Source organism: Brachyistius frenatus, unplaced genomic scaffold, assembly GCF_029030835.1.
Source record: "Brachyistius frenatus isolate BFR_SWC_R1_liver_20210118 unplaced genomic scaffold, ASM2903083v1 Contig_6, whole genome shotgun sequence".
Lineage (NCBI taxonomy): Eukaryota > Metazoa > Chordata > Actinopteri > Embiotocidae > Brachyistius > Brachyistius frenatus.
Window position 1 is genome coordinate 4807501 of NW_027210605.1, and position 17805 is coordinate 4825305.

General features: G+C 40.4%; 2 protein-coding genes across 2 annotated transcripts; both read right to left on the minus strand.

Annotated features, from left to right (window-relative positions):
- Positions 1-406: 406 nt before the first annotated feature.
- phlda3 (pleckstrin homology-like domain, family A, member 3) lies at positions 407-2722 on the minus strand. The gene is made up of 2 exons (XM_069689135.1): positions 2010-2722; positions 407-1012 (listed from the first exon to the last, which is right to left on the minus strand). Exon 1 carries the CDS (start codon positions 2443-2445, stop codon positions 2020-2022), a length of 426 nt encoding a protein of 141 aa, XP_069545236.1. The 5' UTR covers positions 2446-2722; the 3' UTR covers positions 407-1012; positions 2010-2019.
- Positions 2723-3722: 1000 nt separating this feature from the next.
- csrp1a (cysteine and glycine-rich protein 1a) lies at positions 3723-9404 on the minus strand. The gene is made up of 6 exons (XM_069688245.1): positions 9158-9404; positions 6312-6421; positions 5428-5596; positions 5221-5350; positions 5035-5131; positions 3723-4161 (listed from the first exon to the last, which is right to left on the minus strand). The coding sequence occupies exons 2-6, from the start codon at positions 6418-6420 to the stop codon at positions 4085-4087; spliced, it is 582 nt and encodes a 193-aa protein (XP_069544346.1). The 5' UTR covers position 6421; positions 9158-9404; the 3' UTR covers positions 3723-4084.
- Positions 9405-17805: the final 8401 nt, after the last annotated feature.

Sequence of the window (17805 nt, forward strand, 5' to 3'; positions counted from 1 at the left end):
GGGTGGATGTTTGTGTGCACATGCCTCAGGCTCACCGTGTTTCTCATTAGTCTTCCACACCGCTCAAGAACAAAAGGTGTCCTGACTTAAGAATACACGCAATAGCACGGGAGCAATGCCGCAGTCTCTCTCTCTCTCTCTCTCTCTCTCTGTGTGTGTGTGTGCGTTCGTTTGTCTGTCCGTCCATCCATCCATGTCTGGGGTGTGTGCATTTTCCAGAGGCTATAACAACAAGGTTACAACACAACTGGAAACAAATAAGCTTAGCAGTTAATGGTCTAAACCCAATACAAATTGCAGCAGAGGGTTTACTGATAAATATTATATGTCCCAGTGTTGAAAACTGAAGCATTGTTCAAAAATAGAAACTCGAGTGACAAATGTCAGCGCATCAAGGTTACAAAAATGTTTTTTATTTTTGTTTATTATTGTAATACTGTACATGGTATATAAATACAATGAACAAAATACTTAATGTTCAGCATTAGAATAACATGCAGATCTAACAAAAGTTTTCCAAGCACGTGATGTGATTCTAGCTTAAGCCAAACAAAACCAAAGCTTGGAACAAAGCGAGTCCTGTTTCAGCAGTGTCAAAAATGACGGAAAAATGATGTTCAAAATAGAAGCTATTTTTGAAACATCAAGGCACAAAGGGGTAAACGGTGCCGTAGCGCCAGTTTTTTTTTTTTTTTCCCCCTCCAAAAGCGTCTTTTCCTCATGCTGGAGTCTCCATATCAACCTCAAACGATGAGGTCATGACTGAAAAAAAAGCTCTTATCCATGGTGGAAGTATATCGGATTCTTAGACTTTGTATGACGGCTTGAATAACTTCATGAGAGAATACAAGAAGTGTGTCTGTGACACTTGTTCTCAGTCATTTGATCCATATTCTCACTGATGGCTTTAATGTATATCCCATCATGCTGTGCATCACATGATCAAGCCCAAGGATCTGGTGCGCTCAACCCTTCTCCCATCTGATTGGTTCACTTCCAGAATGTATGAAGGCTGAAAAAAAAAGAAAGGGAATATTTTTAATATTAATTTATTAATTAACAGATATGGTCACCACTGAGGTGACTAAACGTGTTCTACAAAGTACATTTGTAGTGAGCTATATTACACTGTTACCATAGCTACTAAGTTAATTTCGGCACTTGACTACTGCAGCTCTCTTAAGGAAGCATCGCTGTGGATTCCTGGACTGTGAGCTCATAGTTCAGACGTACAAACACAGTTCATGAACACTTGAGATCTCAGTGACCAGTTTCAGTAAATAACTCTGTAGTCATAAGATGGCACTGATTCCGCCCTAAATATTAAAACATTGAAAAGATTCATGGGAGACGAAGCTCTTGTCAGACCAAATGTCCAACTGTCTTCATGTCAACCAAATACATGAGACTGTGTGTGTGTTTAAAAATACTTGACTGCCTGGTGAGGGAGAGGCAGGCAGATGTTATTTTGGAGGCTCACATTGCATTGTAATTATGTCCTCAAGTGAGAGTGGTTTGGGTCCTAAAGACTGAGGTGCAGAGGAGGCAGATGACCAGTGTAAGGAAACACTGATGACTCAGACTCAGTGGAACATCTACACACTGAAGTGGTGCTTGTAAATAGCCTTCAGCATGAGCTTAACTCGAGGCTTGAGTGCTTCTCAGCCATGTGCCGCCTCATCCCCGAGAGTCTGGATGTTTTCATTCCATCCAATCACTGCACCAACTTGTTCCAATGATTAGCACCTTGTCGACCACAGAAGAGACAAACTGGTATATCAGCTGCTGAAGTGTTTGGAGACTTTTAGGTGTTCACCGTCAAACATCTTTTAGGAGGAAATAAGACAGCAATTTGTGATATATTTGTGCCTTTACCAGGTGTTCAACTGACGCATTGGCTTGGAATTCACTGTCAAACCCCAAACAAACCAATATTTAAACCTAAATAATATAAAAGAGCATGCTCAACCCAATGGGACATGTCTTGAGGTCTATTTCATCTCACTTACGTTCACCAAGTCACAGGTCCTCATCCTCCCCGGTGCTCCCCAGGTGCGCTGTGTACAGGTGCCGGTTCCTGGCGGTCTGCACAGCTTGCAGGTTCTTATAGCGCACCAGTGCCAAGGCAATCTCCGCGTTCCACGCCGTGCCCTCCTGCGGACACCGAAAGTCAATTTCCTTGCCCGTCGCCATGACCACGGTGAAGTACACCAGCCCCCGCTTGTACTCCACACAGTCCACCGTGGCCATGCGCTCAAAGAGGAGCTCTTTGGCTTTGGAGCTCCACGCCGAACCCGGAGCATCACCTGCCCCGCCGCCTTTGCAGTTGTGTAAGCGCAGCCCTTCCTCGTTGAGCACGCAGCGTTTCTTCTTCCACAGCTGGAGGAGCCCGCTGCTCCGCTTCTCCAGCAGCCCGTCTCTCATCACTTTGGCCGGGAAAGACATGGCCACAATGAGCCAAAGTCCCCAGAAAGAGACTGAACTGAAGCAACGTAGTAGTCTCAAGGTGAATTAATTAAAGAACCATTTTATAATAGTCTATCCGTCACGTGTTCCTCAGGGCGCTAATGGAATTAATGATATCCTAACAAAAGCGACCACACTTTGCGAATACGACCAATCTGTGCGCAATGACAGGACGGTGGAGGCTGGCAGGCTTGTTTGCCTGGATATGTTTGAACATGCCCGGCTCCTGTGAGGACCGTCTCCTCCTCCAGCTCGCACCCCGCCTCCTCTCCAGTGACGGCACGAGGAGATCCGGGCTGTTTATGAAATTCCCTGCTCGACTGCGTGTCTATGCGCCCGCCGGCGCAAGCGAAATGCACACAAAGAGCGTTAACTGAGTGCACGTAGACAGTTGGGTTTTACAGCACTGTGTAGTGTTTGAGAGTTAACAGAAATTCCGGTAGGTATTTTTAAGCTGTGCACCTCCCACTTGGGTGACAGTGCACGTGTTTAGATAAACCCACCACACTACCATACCTGCTAGTATAGAAGAAAAACTTAAAAATAAGTTCATGAAATCACATTTAGATGTTCTTTTACATTTCAAAAAACAGTTTAAGTTGCTGAAACTTATCTCCTTGGGAGCTGGAATGTGAGTGGGAGGCTGAGATTGGGATGAAGAGGTGAAATGTAATGTGCAAGTTTATGAGAATAGACTGTATGAGTGAGAAAGAAACGTTTTTGCTGAACAGATAATCGGTCAATTACTGATCATGAGGCCTATTCTAGGCATTTGCAATTGTGGAGTGGGGGCCAGTATTTCCTCTTCCAGGGCTATCATTTTATATATTTTATACATAAACAAGAGTTACATATGCCAAAATAACTGGCAAAATCTGGTCACGGCATTTTTTTTTTTTTTTACAACAAACTTCAAAACTCTGCCGATTCCTCTGAGCCTTCATTTGACTGCATCTAACCTTACGAGGGAATGTTTCATTATGCCACTTAAATTCATCATGACGTTCATCACCTTTTCACAGGAGTTTTCTGGGTGGAGTAACAAGATCCTAGACTCCCCCGCAGTGCTCGGTGTGTCATTGTGATGTTATGAGGAGAATGGATACAATGTACTTGTCATTTCTTGAAACTTAAACATAGAACGTCACCCTTGAAGCTGCTTTACTTCCTTATACACACACAGACACAAAGAGAGGGAGAGTTTCACAGGTTCTTATGTAATGTTTTGGTACCTATTAAAAGACCCACCAAAATCATTATATTTCCATTTGTTTTATTATTATCATGCACTTTGGAAAGAATGCCATAAACAAGGAGCATTTACTGTGGATAATAGATAACTTGGTGTTTATTGTGATATTTAGGTTGCATTTTACGAGGGAAAGACAACCTGACAATAAGAGGAAGAAAGCAGAGTGCGAATCATGAATACAAGCTTTAAATAGATATGTAATGTTGCAGTTTAAAGTGTGGTGGGTGTATATTGTGGTTGACTGGAACTGCACTAGTAATCACCTCTGACCTATTGGGATTAACAGACTGCAGCAGCCTGCCCTCTGCAGGAAGAAGACAGTAGTGCAGCAATGTGGAAAGCTGCCACCTGAGGACCCAGTGGGCTCTACTGGGTGTGTGCCAGCGCCCCGGCGCCCAGTCCGTACCCGAATCCCTTGGGACCAAAGTTTTTGCCATAACATCCTGTTGGAAACAAAGGTAATGTTTTAAAACTCCGCACATTGGTGTCAACATAACACATCCTTCAGACCCGGTCCCCGACTGGTGCCTCTGTAGCTAAATAAGCTTTGGTTAGCTCCATTTCAACCTGAACTTTTTCCTCTTTTTGTTTTGTTTGATTTTTTTTTTTTTACATGTGTTCTCACCATTGTTTAGGTAACAGCTGCACTGCATGCCTTGTGAGAGATGTGTACTTAAATAATATTGTATTTTGTAGCAAAGCAAAACAAAACAAAACAGCCACTATGTTCTCAAACACACAAAACTTTAAAGGAGTTTTATTGGCATTTCAGCTGCATTTTGTTATATTTTGTCTGCAGGATATTCCTCAGTGTTAATGGGCCTTCTGCTGTATTCTTGTGTTTATTACAACTCATTTACCCACAGTCACAGCCCACTAATGCAAGTAGCAGTTCATATTCTTACCAAAAGTTTCATCGAAGACAGATATTGCTTCCAGTCGTTTCACCCCTAAGCTCAAGTTATGCAATTTTAGTGATGACATTAACATTTCATGATGCATCACCCATATAATATCTCTTTCAGACATATGCAGCCTGAGCCTAAAAAAAACAAAAACGTGTGGCACTTATTCAACAGTTTAATTGCAATTAATTAAAGTGTTCCATAGAATATATAGTTTACATTCTAGGGCTGATATGCTGAAGCAGTTTAGTGGTTGTGAATGGAACCACAGTTGGAGCCCTGTGTATTGTGTTAGTTACGACAACCAGACATTAACCTGACATGACATTGTCATGTTCAGGATTTTTCTGTGAATGTACAGCTGTGCGGTGTTTGCTGTTCTGTCTTCTCCGGCAGACAGAGAAGTTTTACCTTTGCAGTAGATTTCTCCATCCTTGTCAGCTAGTGTGGTCGACTCAAGGCTCTTCCCACATGTGGCACAGGTGAAACATCCAATTTTATGCCAAGCCTGTAGATAGAAAGAAGATCTATTTTAAAAGGGGTGTATTTGTTTATGCCTGTGTGTGCAAGTGTTTTTTTGTGTGTTTTTTTTCTTACACTCCCAGCTCCAATCACTTTCTCCGCAGCATAGACAGCTTTGCCACAGCGAGGGCACTTGTCTGACCCTCCAAACTTCTGAGCCAGCTTCGATGGGTTTGGGTTGGTGGTGGGACGATGCGAAGCAGGTCTGATGGGGAAACGGGAGAAAAATGTGGATGAAGGGCCTCAAAAATCAAGAAGCATGTGTGTTTCTGTATTACTCACTCTTCGAGTGTAATACCCAGGGACTCTCCTCTGTCCGTGCTGAGGGTCCCTGCTCCCTGGCCATAACCGTAGCCCTTTGGCCCGTACTTCTTGCCGTAGCAGGCCTTGCAGTAGATTTCATCCATATGAACAGCAACAGTTGTGCTGTCCAGGTTCTTCTTACACACCACTGTACGAGACAGACAGACACACACACACACACACACACACACACACACACACACACACACACACACACACACACACTTATGTTATTGTTTTGCATAACATGTTGTTGAGCACATTCATGCATCCTGACCCTTTCCTTTTATGGAACAGTTCTATTGAAGAAAAATGCTCTCATCTGAATTCCATCACAGGAATGTTTGATTACAAAGCAGGAACATAGTTGGTCTAATTTAGTAGGCTTAGTAGGAGTCTGACTCCCTTTTGAGGCTGGATATAATTCGCAACCATAATGCCTCAGTCAGCAATTCAAAAAGTCAATGAAATGGGGGAAAGCCGTCTTTCAATTTTAATTGGCTAACAGTCTGTGGTATTATACCCATAGCTGTCCCGCACTCTGTTGTTAATGTTTACAGACTTTCTGCTGGACATGTAGCGAGAAGGAGGAGGCAGTCAACCCGAGACTCAATATCCACAACAAAAAATACTCCGCAGATGAAAATGCATTGCAATCATACTTTCACCATCGTTATAGCAGACTGTACTTCACAGCATTTTTCCCCATATATGTATTGTTTACGCTTTTCTTTTAAGACCACCATGAGCAACATTTTACATCAGGTTACAATTATTTGTAGATAAAATGGCAAGTAACAAGTGTCAGAAGTTCACTAGTCTCCACACTAACAATCACAGGAAACAGCAAATGATTAACTCACTGCACAGGAAGCAGGACTTGTGGAAGCTCCGCCCATCACAGAGTACCTCTTCTGCAAAGTAAACGGTCTTCGAACAGCGGCCACACTTGTTTCCTCCTCCTAATGGCATCCTTTAGTAATGCAAGCAACGTGAACACAGACATTGTCATCAGTCTGATGGGAATAACACTTGTGAACTTTTTTATTTTTCCAATTCTTAATTGCCTGTGAGTCTGTATAGATTCCAAACCATAACAAAGAGAAATGTGCCAAACTCAGAAACACTGAGCTACATTTCAGAGAGGAAGACTGATGGTGAAGAAGATGGTGAAGAATGAAAAACTGCAAAGAGACTAAGGGACAAGAGGAAAAAAAAATTTGAAGGACGTTTTTGACCTGTTTCTTTTAAAGGCCTTTAATTAATTTGAGGAAGTGAGACTTCAATAGAACAACAAATGGATCAGTGGACTTATAAATTCCTTCAAGCAAACTCAAATACAATAATTTTTCTTGTAAGAAACCCTGTTAAACATCCATATTTGGCTTCCTATAATTCTGGATTTGTCAAGCCCGAGCCAGAGACTGTAATTTAATTCCAGACAGTTCTCTGTGGTTTCTGTGAAGAAGAAAGCAAGCCAGCACTGGGAAAACAAAAAGCAGAATTCCTTTTTTGTTAAAGGCCAACTGGACGGTGTGGAAGTCATGTGAAAAGTGTGACTTTCTGAAGAGTTTTAAAGTCGGTGGTTGGTGAAAGACTCTGGCACTGCCGGTTTCTACCCAGTGTGTTTCCCAGCACGACCCTCCCTGTCCGTTCTCGCGTTTCCACCTCCACATTCCTGACGGCCTAAACTCACCCACCTCCCTGCCCATGGCTCACACCATCTACTCTCGCTCGACATCACTTGTCCACCCTGCCCCTCTTAGTCTATGTTCTTCAGCCATGAAGTACTGTATGTTCAATAAGAAGCTGGGTCTGCAGCAAATTCAGCTCTTTTTTTTTTCTTCTAGTGGTCACAGGGTGGAGATGTGCCCGCAGAGCAGAGGATAAAAGTTGCTAGGCCATTTCCTATCACCCCTGAACACATTTCCTGTCTTTTTTTTTTTTTTTTTTTAAAGCAAATTGAAATAGATTCATCTTGATCTTGTAACTCACCCAGACAAACCGGCCAATACCACAGTGTGTCTCTCTCTCTATATTAATTTAAAAATGAAAATATAACACCCGCAAATGAAACGCAATTTATTGACTGCTGTTAACAGAATGGCACTTGAAGTGAACATGAGCTCATTTTATGATATTGAATCATAGGTCAGAGTTAAGTAGGATTGGTTTGTGTCTGGCTGCTGCTGTGCCTTTCCGTCGTTGTAAGCACAGACTGTTTCAATCTAATTTTGGAGGGTTAAAAGCCAGACAGCAATGGGAATAAGTGACTGTGAAGAAGAATTCATGCAGTTTTCTTAGCATATTTTCTGGGTTGTAAATGGGATTCTATGTGAATGATAGATTCAATATATAGATTAGTGTTCGGTATAAAATATTTATACGACTCTTAAGAGTTTAACACAAATTTGTCAGGATTTTCATATAGTATTAAGGTGTTTTTGTAGCTTATCCTTCACATACCATATACAAATGTTGTTAATTAATCAGTTTGTTGTTCTCGCTCGATCATCACTGATTTCTGTCTTTTCTTTTTTAATTATGTTGTAGTTGTAGGTTCAGGGTCAGTCATAGAAATCACAAACTGACAGCAAGCAAAGCCACAGAAGGCGGAAGTGAGAAAGGTGAAGTTGAGGAGTACAGGATGTGAAACGTGAACGAAAGTCAAAGTTCGAAATGTTTCGCAGGAGAATATTCATATTAACAACCACACAGACAGCAGCTAGTAATTTGGGGGTTTTGTCATGTAAAGGTTTGTGTATTTAACAGTCGTCACTCCATGCCAGTAAAAACAGAAATGTCAGGAATGGTCTTGTATCTGGCAGCGATAGAAAAGTAGCATTTGAGAGCTTTCCAGCAGCTCAGCTAGGAAAATATGACTTGAAGTGGTAAGTCAGAGGTTTCAAATAACTTTTTAACCCTTTTGTGTCATTTTAAAGGAATATGAGACAATGAGTGAAGAGCAGAAGAAGAGGTTTAAAGCTTGGACATGAGATGAGTGTCAGGATGCAAAATGACTCCAGCTCCCAGCTCCGGGATCGAGCATAATAAGGTGAGGAAAGAACAGGTGAAGAATTTGGAATTTGGTCAATATTTATTCCGATTTGTACAGATGAGGGCAGCTTTGGCTTGTTATGACGACATCATCAGTCCTGTCCATGGCAAGATTGGCAGGACTGATGATTGGCAGCCATCAGTATGACCATAGATGCAAATACATAGAGAAGTGAGAGAATGGGATTCTCTTACAGGCTAAATGTTTTTTTTTTTCCATTAAAAAGTGTGCAAATTATTAGTATTGTTAAGATGAAATGTGGTGCATGTTGATAGTGGTGGCACTGCAAACTTAGACATGTAGGAACACAGACGATTATAGAAGAATTCTTTTGTAAAAAAGAGCGAGGGAAAGGTAAGGCGTGTAAACTCCTACAAATCAGGAAGTGTGTTTATGAATCTGATGTGACAGCATGAGACATCTGCATGATTCTGACAGATTATTATAAGTACGAGTTTCAGTAGGAGTTTACTATTCTATAGTTTATGTTGGACATTAGTATTCCACATTATGTTACTATTGTACTGCTCACTCCCTTTCACTCTTTCATCTCTAAATCCACCTACGGAGGAAAATCATGCATCGGCAGATTAGATGTCTGAAACAAACAAAAAAGCAGGAAGTAGTCGTTGATATATTAATATTACTTACCTGCAGTTAGGTAGGTGCTGTCTGCTGGTCGGTGATGATGGGCACGGTGAAGTTTGACTCCCAGAGCAGAGTGGTGTTTGTATGTTCAGGAAACCAGCAGTCCAAAGTTAGATGGAGTAACTTTGCTTTTATTCTGCAAGAGAAAAGTAGGTCCTCGTCCAAATCTGAATTGTATTACTTTATATTGGTCGTTCCAGTGACACAACAGTCGAGCAGAGTGTTGGTATTTGCCCCCGTGCTCTTACATTGTTCCAGATGTGCTGATAGGGAGGAGCTTCTGTTCTGGAAACTTATTGCATGTTGAGGAACAGGGGAGTTTCTGACTGACTTGCGAAGTGTGAGAGAGAGAGAGGGGGGAATGGGGAGGGAACTTGGATTGGAAAGCTGTCTATCGTCTTGAACAGTAGAGATATTAGAGGTACAAAAAGTATGCCTCTCTATTTTAACTTTTTCTCTGTGGTTGTACAGTAGTTCTTACTTTACAACTCTCACTCATTAAAACTTGCACAAAGCCTGACCTTCATGCTAACAGAGACATTTACAGGACAGTCAACATCAGTCAACCCTGCTAAACGGTGTGAACTTTACATTGTTGATACAGTTTTATAGTGTTAAAATTCAGATTACAATTAAAAGGAAGATATTATTTTACTTATATTACCGAGACATATTTCTGGTCTCCTCCCAGATTTCTTTAAGCAGCATAGTTGATGAAAGTTTACAATGTGATAACCTTATAACTGACTGTATTTACAATTATCTTGAATGGCCCTGTTTATGTTTTCTGTTCCTTTGACAATGGAATTTTTTTTTCTTTATATTTTGAGCCAGTAAATTCGTCATGCTGTTTAACTCTGTTCAGTTGGTAGTCTTCAATCGATAAACAATTTGAAGAGTCAAATAGGACATTAGCTGTGTTTTTCCTCCTTATGCAATAAATAGGATGCAATCTCAAAGCTTTATTACCATATCACGGAATGACCTTTAGGAACAGGCTGTTAAAGGTCACTCAAATATGCTTAATGGATGAGAAGGAATTGATAGAAATAAACGAGAGCTACTTGCCAATGCATAAAAAGAAGAGCAGATCATGAGTATCCAGCTCCACAAGGATTTACCTCGGCCGCCATCATGTGGCCATTGTGAGCATTTAACAGTCCTACAAAAGCTAGCAAACATTAATTCTTTGTGCATTAACAATTGTTTTTTTTTTTTAGTTATTCATTTGGTCTTTAAATGACATGAAGTAGGAAATAGGGTTTCCAAGAGTCAAAGAAGACATTTTCAGAGGTCTTGTTTTATTCATTTGTATTTTATTTAAAGTCGAAATCTTCTTCTTCTTGACTCAATTTAACTTGACTCTTACAAATGTCTTTGTAAGGTTTTTGGATTACATTACATTACATTTAGCTGACGCTTTTTTATCCAAAGCGACTTACAATAAGTACATTTCAACCATGAGGGTGCAAAATCCAGAACAACAAGAATCAAGAAAATACAATTTCTTCAAGAAAGCCAAACCTCAAAGTGCTAAAAGTAAGTGCCATTATAAGCGCTACTAAAGTTCTCCTATTCAAGGTAAAGTCGGAAGAGCTGTGTTTTTAGTTTGTGGATATCAGTAACATGCAGAAAAAATTACAGTGACAGTGCATGTTCAGTTTTAAAGTGTGTCCAGTACAAGAGGAAGGACGTTATTGGGCAGAAATTATTAGTTGATTAAATGATTAGCTTATCAGCAGAGAAATAAATTCAGCAGTTCTTTGGAGTGTTTTTTTGTTTTTGAAATATTTGCCTTTTCATGCCTATTCTGTGAATACGGGGAGTTTCTGTTTGTATTTTTAAAACTATTTTAAACCTAATATATTCAGACACAACATTCAACAGTAACAGCAAAGTCATAACCAAATCAACAATGAAAGTTGACATTGTTGTTTGGATGGTTTTAAACAATTGTCTTCTAATAGAATTATATGTTAGGTTGATGGGTGTTCTATAATTTCCATATTTTTATGGATTAATGAAATTAAATTTAAACAAGCAAAAGCAAGAATTGCTATTCAATTCAGAAAAAGACAAGTAATCAAAGATGAGTTTACTATACACATTTTAACAGTCAAACACACACAATTTCTTCACATTCAGTCTACAGACATTTAAAGAGAATATTATTCCAATTCAGCAAAGGCCAAAATCAACATAATGATGTGATGTGCATGCGAGCAAATCCTGATGAAATGTTTTGTATTTCTGTGTAATGCCTCGGCAGTCTCAGCTTCTCAAAACAAGTTAGAGCCGTGGAAAGTTTGGCCTCTACTATTTCAACCTTCATCTCTGTGGCTGGCACCTCCCACCCTATCCAGAACTTTATGAGGCTCTTCAGCTCGGCTGGAGATACTGTGTTGAAATAGCAGCAGATCAACACGTGCACCCAAGAGACTTAATGATATATCACAGCAAAAATAGGGATACATACCATTTTGGATACGTGTTTTCAAGTAGCCAGACACTCGACATCAGACTCATCGTCGTCTTCTACTTTGTAGCTCTCAAAAATGATAGTTACAGATGAAGGCAATATGATGCAATCCAAGATCATCTGAAATCAAATGTATTTAAAACAAACAATACTCATCCTGTGTTTTTATGTTGGTGAAAGAGTCAGAACTCATTCACAAAATCATCTTTATTTGACTGGTGTATTGAAAGCAAGGAAGCCCTGTTTAAAGTTAATGTGAAGGAGAAGGATTTTGGTATGCATATGGATCCTCAAATTTACTGATTTTGATATTGGAAACATTAAAAAAATGTAGGCAATTCTGTTAGTCACTTTAACAAATCAGGGACCGTCCCTCCAAAGAGCAGTTATCAGTGATTAAATTCTTGGTAAAAACCTTTTTCCTTTATTTATACAAAAGTTAGTATTTTTTTGTAAGAACAATAATAGGGATATTTTGAAGAAACCATTTCTGAATAAGGGCCAGGTTGTTGCATTTGATACGTGTTATTATTTAGCTACCTGCAGTGTGACTTGTGCGTCTGACTCCCCGGGAAACAGGACTGGGATTACATCTCTCCTGTGAATGAGGAGTGGCCACAGTCCAGTCTCTTGTAAGCCTTTTCGGAACTGATTGATTTGACGCCTTGTTTGTTGGACAACCTGCAATACAACAGACATAGCATACGGTGCACAAAATGAATCAAATTCAAATGAATGGGTCTTCTCTTTACTCCCATAAAATGGACGTTAATAAGTTTAATGTAGTTGTATGTTTAGAGCACGTTCTCTGACCTCATCACAGTTCATGGATGTTCATAAACAGTTATTAAATGTCTTTAAGCTACTTTACAATACCAAAATGAGCTCTTAGTCTTAACCGAGGGAGGAGACTTGGAAAGTTTAAAAACAGAGATGACTGACAGACTTCAAATGATTGGCAATTGGATGATGAAGGTGTATATGTTAGAAGTATAAACTAATGTTGGCAGATTCTGTTGTTGATGCTCAAACTGAAAAACAACCAAGTTCCTGTTTGTTGGAGTAGCGTTGCTTATTTTCACAACTTTGACACAGCTTTTTGCTGCACTCCATTTTCTTTCTGACAAGTAGATGTTAACGCCATTATTATCGATGATAATAAATCCAAGTAGCTACAGTGAGATGAACAAACCCTTTATCACAAATATTTAAACAGGGTTGTCTCTTTAAATAATGGTATGCTAAAAATAATGATCTGAGAATGCTCTTTAAGAGATGTGGATAAATTATATACTGCATAGTAACAAGCACTAGTGTGTGGAAAGTAACACGAGTTGTAAAGCTTAAATAGAGTAAATAGAAGCGCTGAGACTTTACAGCATGCAAGAGGAGCTTTTCAGACAGCGATATCCTGTTGGTGGCATTTGGTGCTGGCAGATTGCACGACAGGCAGAGCTGATAGATGGAGTCAGATTCTTTTAATTCACCTTCTCCATCAAGCTGGAATAAAACAGAATGGAAAAAAGACAGTTCATTCATGCATCATGCATAGAATAAATTAGATTGATTGCCATTTTATGATTCCAGGGTGTCAAGTGACAGACAGGACCAAAATTAATTTCTTGTTGTGTACTGCCATCAGTTCAACTCGGCTCTCGCCGTTTTCACAGCATCACGGATGTCGAGGTCGGGGCAGTCATGCATTGTCACAGGTGTAGTCTCCATCAAACCCCCAAATAAAATGTGAATAATAGCTGGGCTGAGTCCTGGGAAACTCGGGGCATGATGCAAGAAGGCATGCCTGCTACAGTGAACATGTTTTTGTTGAGCAACTCATGAGAAACTGAGTGGGTGAGGTGATCAGGCTCCCCTTCGGAGACTTTGGTTATTGCAACACTTCCTTGCAACAGTGATAGAGTGAAGGGTGAGGAGAAGATTTTGAGCACAAGGTTAATGACTAAACAAATAAATCAGAGTGTGAAGAACATTACCTTTGAGCAGAGTATTGTCAGTTTACGTTGTTTAGATTTGATACTTTAATAATTTGCTACTAAAAACTATTTTTCTTTTCCTTTTTTTGTTATATTAGACCTGATATTATCTGCAATTTCAATTTTTTATTTTCCTGTTTTTCCAAGCATCAAAAGTTTAAAATATCTTTCTTTTTTTTGGTCAGATTATCCATTTCAATATAAAGATTGAGGGAAATTTGATTTTTAATTAATTACCATGATCCAGTTCTCCAGATAAAATGAAATAATTGTATGAACAGACGATACATAGACAACCAACCTTTATGTTTCTTATGAAGTGATGAATAACATAACAGTGATCAATTAACATTACTTGCCTTATTACTGCTTGTAGTGCTTGCACTCTGACAGTAAATATCAGAAGAAATAAAAGAAGAACTTCATTATTATATTTTACAGTTCATTATTTACTTGGAGAATACATATTTTTTTTTTTTTTTGGTGTAACTTGTAAAAAAACCTATTTGTACTGTATTTTTAGCAGATCTTAGTCCCATAATAGCATTATTAGCCCTTCTGCCCATGGGATTGACTGCTTTTCTAATGTTAGACCTGTTTGATCTTCAGTTTAATTCACTTAATCTCAAACTGCAGTGTAGGACGAGACACTTTGATGCCATCTAGTGGTCACACTGTCCATACTGTAGAGGGAAAACTCAGGATGCGGACATGCTTTGGATGGATGGAGTACAAATACACTGTCACAGAGAACTAACAGCTTCCTCTAAACTGCATGTTCTGCTGTCAGTCAATACCACTGGTTCCTCTGTTTTTGTGTTTTTCCCCCTTATTTAATTTTACTCATCTCAGTCAAGCTACACATCTGAGGCCCCATGTTTCAGACAGTCAACATGTTAGAGAGTACCCCCCACCCCCCCCACCTCCCATGCTCCATATGCCCCTCTGGGCGATAGTGACACAAGTGTCCCATTGTCACAACAGCGTCTGTCAGGGTCTGTCTCTCAGGGGGAGGACGTGCCTTGGGGGGACATCAGAAGATTAGCTATGACATTAACCCCCATAGCCCCTCAACACACACACACACACACACACACACACACACACACACACACACACACACACACACACACACACACACACACACACACACACACACACACACACACACACACACACACACTCCATGCAAACGCTTGCACACTCTTACCCACAATCCTCTGTTACAAGTCACTTCCCATTTTCATGAGACCGTGAGACAAAGCAACAGATCATGAGTGTGTTTTTTTTTTTAGCTTGCGGCTGACTTTACAGTGTTGCGGGAGTTTCCCACTTATTAAGTCTGTGTTGGGAGCTTATGAAGCAGAGGCGTAACCTTGGCGTTAATGTGAGTACTTGAAGGTGAGCGATGAAGTGATTGCGGTCCACAGCATGAAGGACATACTGTATGTGTGTGTGTGGGGGGGGAGAGGTAGGGGGTTATGTGTACAGTATGCATGTGGTCTGTATGCGTTGGGGGAGGTGCATTGTAGCCAACATACTGTGTTCTAATAGCATCTATCAATTTATCATGTTTAGTTGACCAGTTCATGCATTTATTTGCATAATGCAGCTTCACCACACGCGGTTTCTGTTATTTATGTATCTCTACAGCAGAGACTTGCATACCATGCCAGTGTCTGATCAATATGTGATCAGCCAGAGAGCTTTCAGACTGCACTTTACTGCACGACCAAGACTGTAAGGAACCACACAGACAGTTCAGTTTAATGACGATACAACTCGCACGCAGTAAGAAAATAAAAACAAGATTCTCAGAAAAAGTCTTTTCAACATTAATTGAAGCTTATTAATGCACAGTTTAAAACGCGGTCATTACAGACATATTTAAGGGTCCAATCCTGCTGTGTATCACGGTCTTCATTATATATGCAGCACTGTCCCTCATGTCAGTGTGCCAGAGCAGCAGAAATATGAGAAGAGAGAAAAATCCAGAGACATGGAAACACAGCAAGAGACAGAGATAGAGATAGAGAAATGGGGCAGAGGAGAGAACAGTGATTGAAAAGCACTAAAAATAACAAAATAGCTGCAAGAAAAATCATAAAATAATGAGGCTTCTTTTTGTTAAACTCATAAAGCAAAGAAACTGTAGGTACAAACAGGGAAATGTTGCCCAGTTTACCAAATAACAAATATAACAAAAAAAGAAAAAAAAATGTGGGGGTTTAAATAGTTATCACATAAATTAAATGTCAACCTCATTTCTAAGACACCCTGGTGTTGTAGCTTCTCACTGCAGCTCATAAATGGAATCAGATATTTCGAGTGCCCTGGCTACACGTGCTGAGTTTTTTTTTTTTTTTTGTATTGCCTGTGGTTTATGAGGATGAATTGACAGTTTGGAGAAGCTGAGTTCAAGGTCACATCTGGGATGATTATTGTTACTCTCAATTTGTCTGTCAATAGAAGGTTTACGGTGTATATGCTGATTCCTCCATCACACCTCCTTCTCCTGTGTCCAGCTTCTCTCCTCTTTTATTTCTCCTCTCTATCTCATTCTGTCTCCTCTTCCCTTTTCATTAGCAGTGTGGGACAAATTAGAGGAGTGATGGATGAGCTGGTCCTCCTTCAGGATGCTGGCTCATTCAGGCTTGCACACTGCTGCAGACACAGATATAGACAACAAATGCATATGTGTGATTATGTGTTGTATATGCAAGTGTCATGCACATTTTAATTTGTCGTCAGCCGACCTGTCATTAACAGTGGGGTTTTTTCTGGTCTTTTTTGTTTTTGTTTTGCTTCTGGCTTTCTTTGACCACCAATTAGATCTCGAAAGCCAGATGACAGGTTTGGGATTTTCACATTTGTGGCTACATCTGCTTAATTGCTATGTATTACTCACACTGTAGAAGCAGTACACACACACACACACACACACACACACACACACACACACACACACACACACACACACACACACACACACACACACACACACACACACACACACACACACACACACACACACACACACACACACACACACACACACACACACAGCTAATGGACCAGCCTGTCTTTGCTAGCTGGGCTTATATTTCACCAGAGAGTGGGAGGGAGGACAGCCAACAGGTCCATTACTGAGGGAGAGATGGGGATTGTGATGAGGGGAGGAAAAAAAGAAAGAGAGAGGCGGGGACACGGCTGCGGGCGTACTGCGGCAGCAGCAGAGCGGCATGACGTGATAGAGGAGTGAAATGACACACACACACACACACACACACACACACACACACACACACACACACACACACACACACACACACACACACACACACACACAAATACACATGCTGGCAGCTCAGAGGCCAGCCAGGCAAATGTAGACAGAAGCAACGGCAGTGATTGAGCCAGACACACTCAGCAGCATACAGATTGGAGACAAACTCACGCGCTGCTTCAGATACTGATACAAGGAGAGGGTGAGTGAAGTCATGTGATCATTTTAACTAGTTTATATTTTTCACCTCTGTTTATTTGTATTGTTAATTTGACTGTTTTGTAGGTTTCCTTCTTTTCTGATGAATCTGTGTCCTTTTGTTTGTGTAAACATTTTAATGTCCTGTTGATTCTAAGGACAAATAGTCATAAACAGTGTCTTAAAGCATGAATATGTTGATGGTGGTGTCACAGTCTGGAGCGCACCAGAGAGAGGTTAACAGAAAGAAAGGCAGAGCTTAAGTGGGATGAAAAGGGGGGGAGCGGGGGTATTCTATAACCAGGGGTGACATGATCGGCAGTCGGGCTGAGTCAGCAGTGTAGGGGCTGTATGACTCAGTGCAGCATCCATATCACACACGTTGTAGTGTGTGGCACATCTGAGAAAGATCAGTGGAGAGTTGGATGATGTGGAGAAGAATGGAGGCAAAAAGTCCGTACACACGTGGTGAGATTTCTGTTGTTGGTAGTCTGTTTTGTTTAGTTTGTGGCTGCATGTGTTTGTACTACTTTCTTAGCTTCTTTAATAAATGCATTTGGAGCCAATGGGTGTACATATTTTTTCCTGAATAGTGAGTGACTCACACTCTTGGTATATATTGCAATTCTTCATGTAGTATTGTTGTAACACAATGATTTTTGTGATTTATGTTTTCATTTGAGTTCATTGTTATCAT

Bases quoted from the DNA above. Each gene is read 5' to 3' on its own strand.
- phlda3 (XM_069689135.1), bottom strand. From the start codon at position 2,445: ATGTCTTTCCCGGCCAAAGTGATGAGAGACGGGCTGCTGGAGAAGCGG.
- csrp1a (XM_069688245.1), bottom strand. From the start codon at position 6,420: ATGCCATTAGGAGGAGGAAACAAGTGTGGCCGCTGTTCGAAGACCGTT. The intron at 5,597-6,311 runs GTGAGTTAATCA...TGTCTCGTACAG, and splicing joins CAAGTCCTGCTTCCTGTGCA to TGGTGTGTAAGAAGAACCTG. The intron at 4,162-5,034 runs GTAAAACTTCTC...TGTTTCCAACAG, and splicing joins TGGAGAAATCTACTGCAAAG to GATGTTATGGCAAAAACTTT.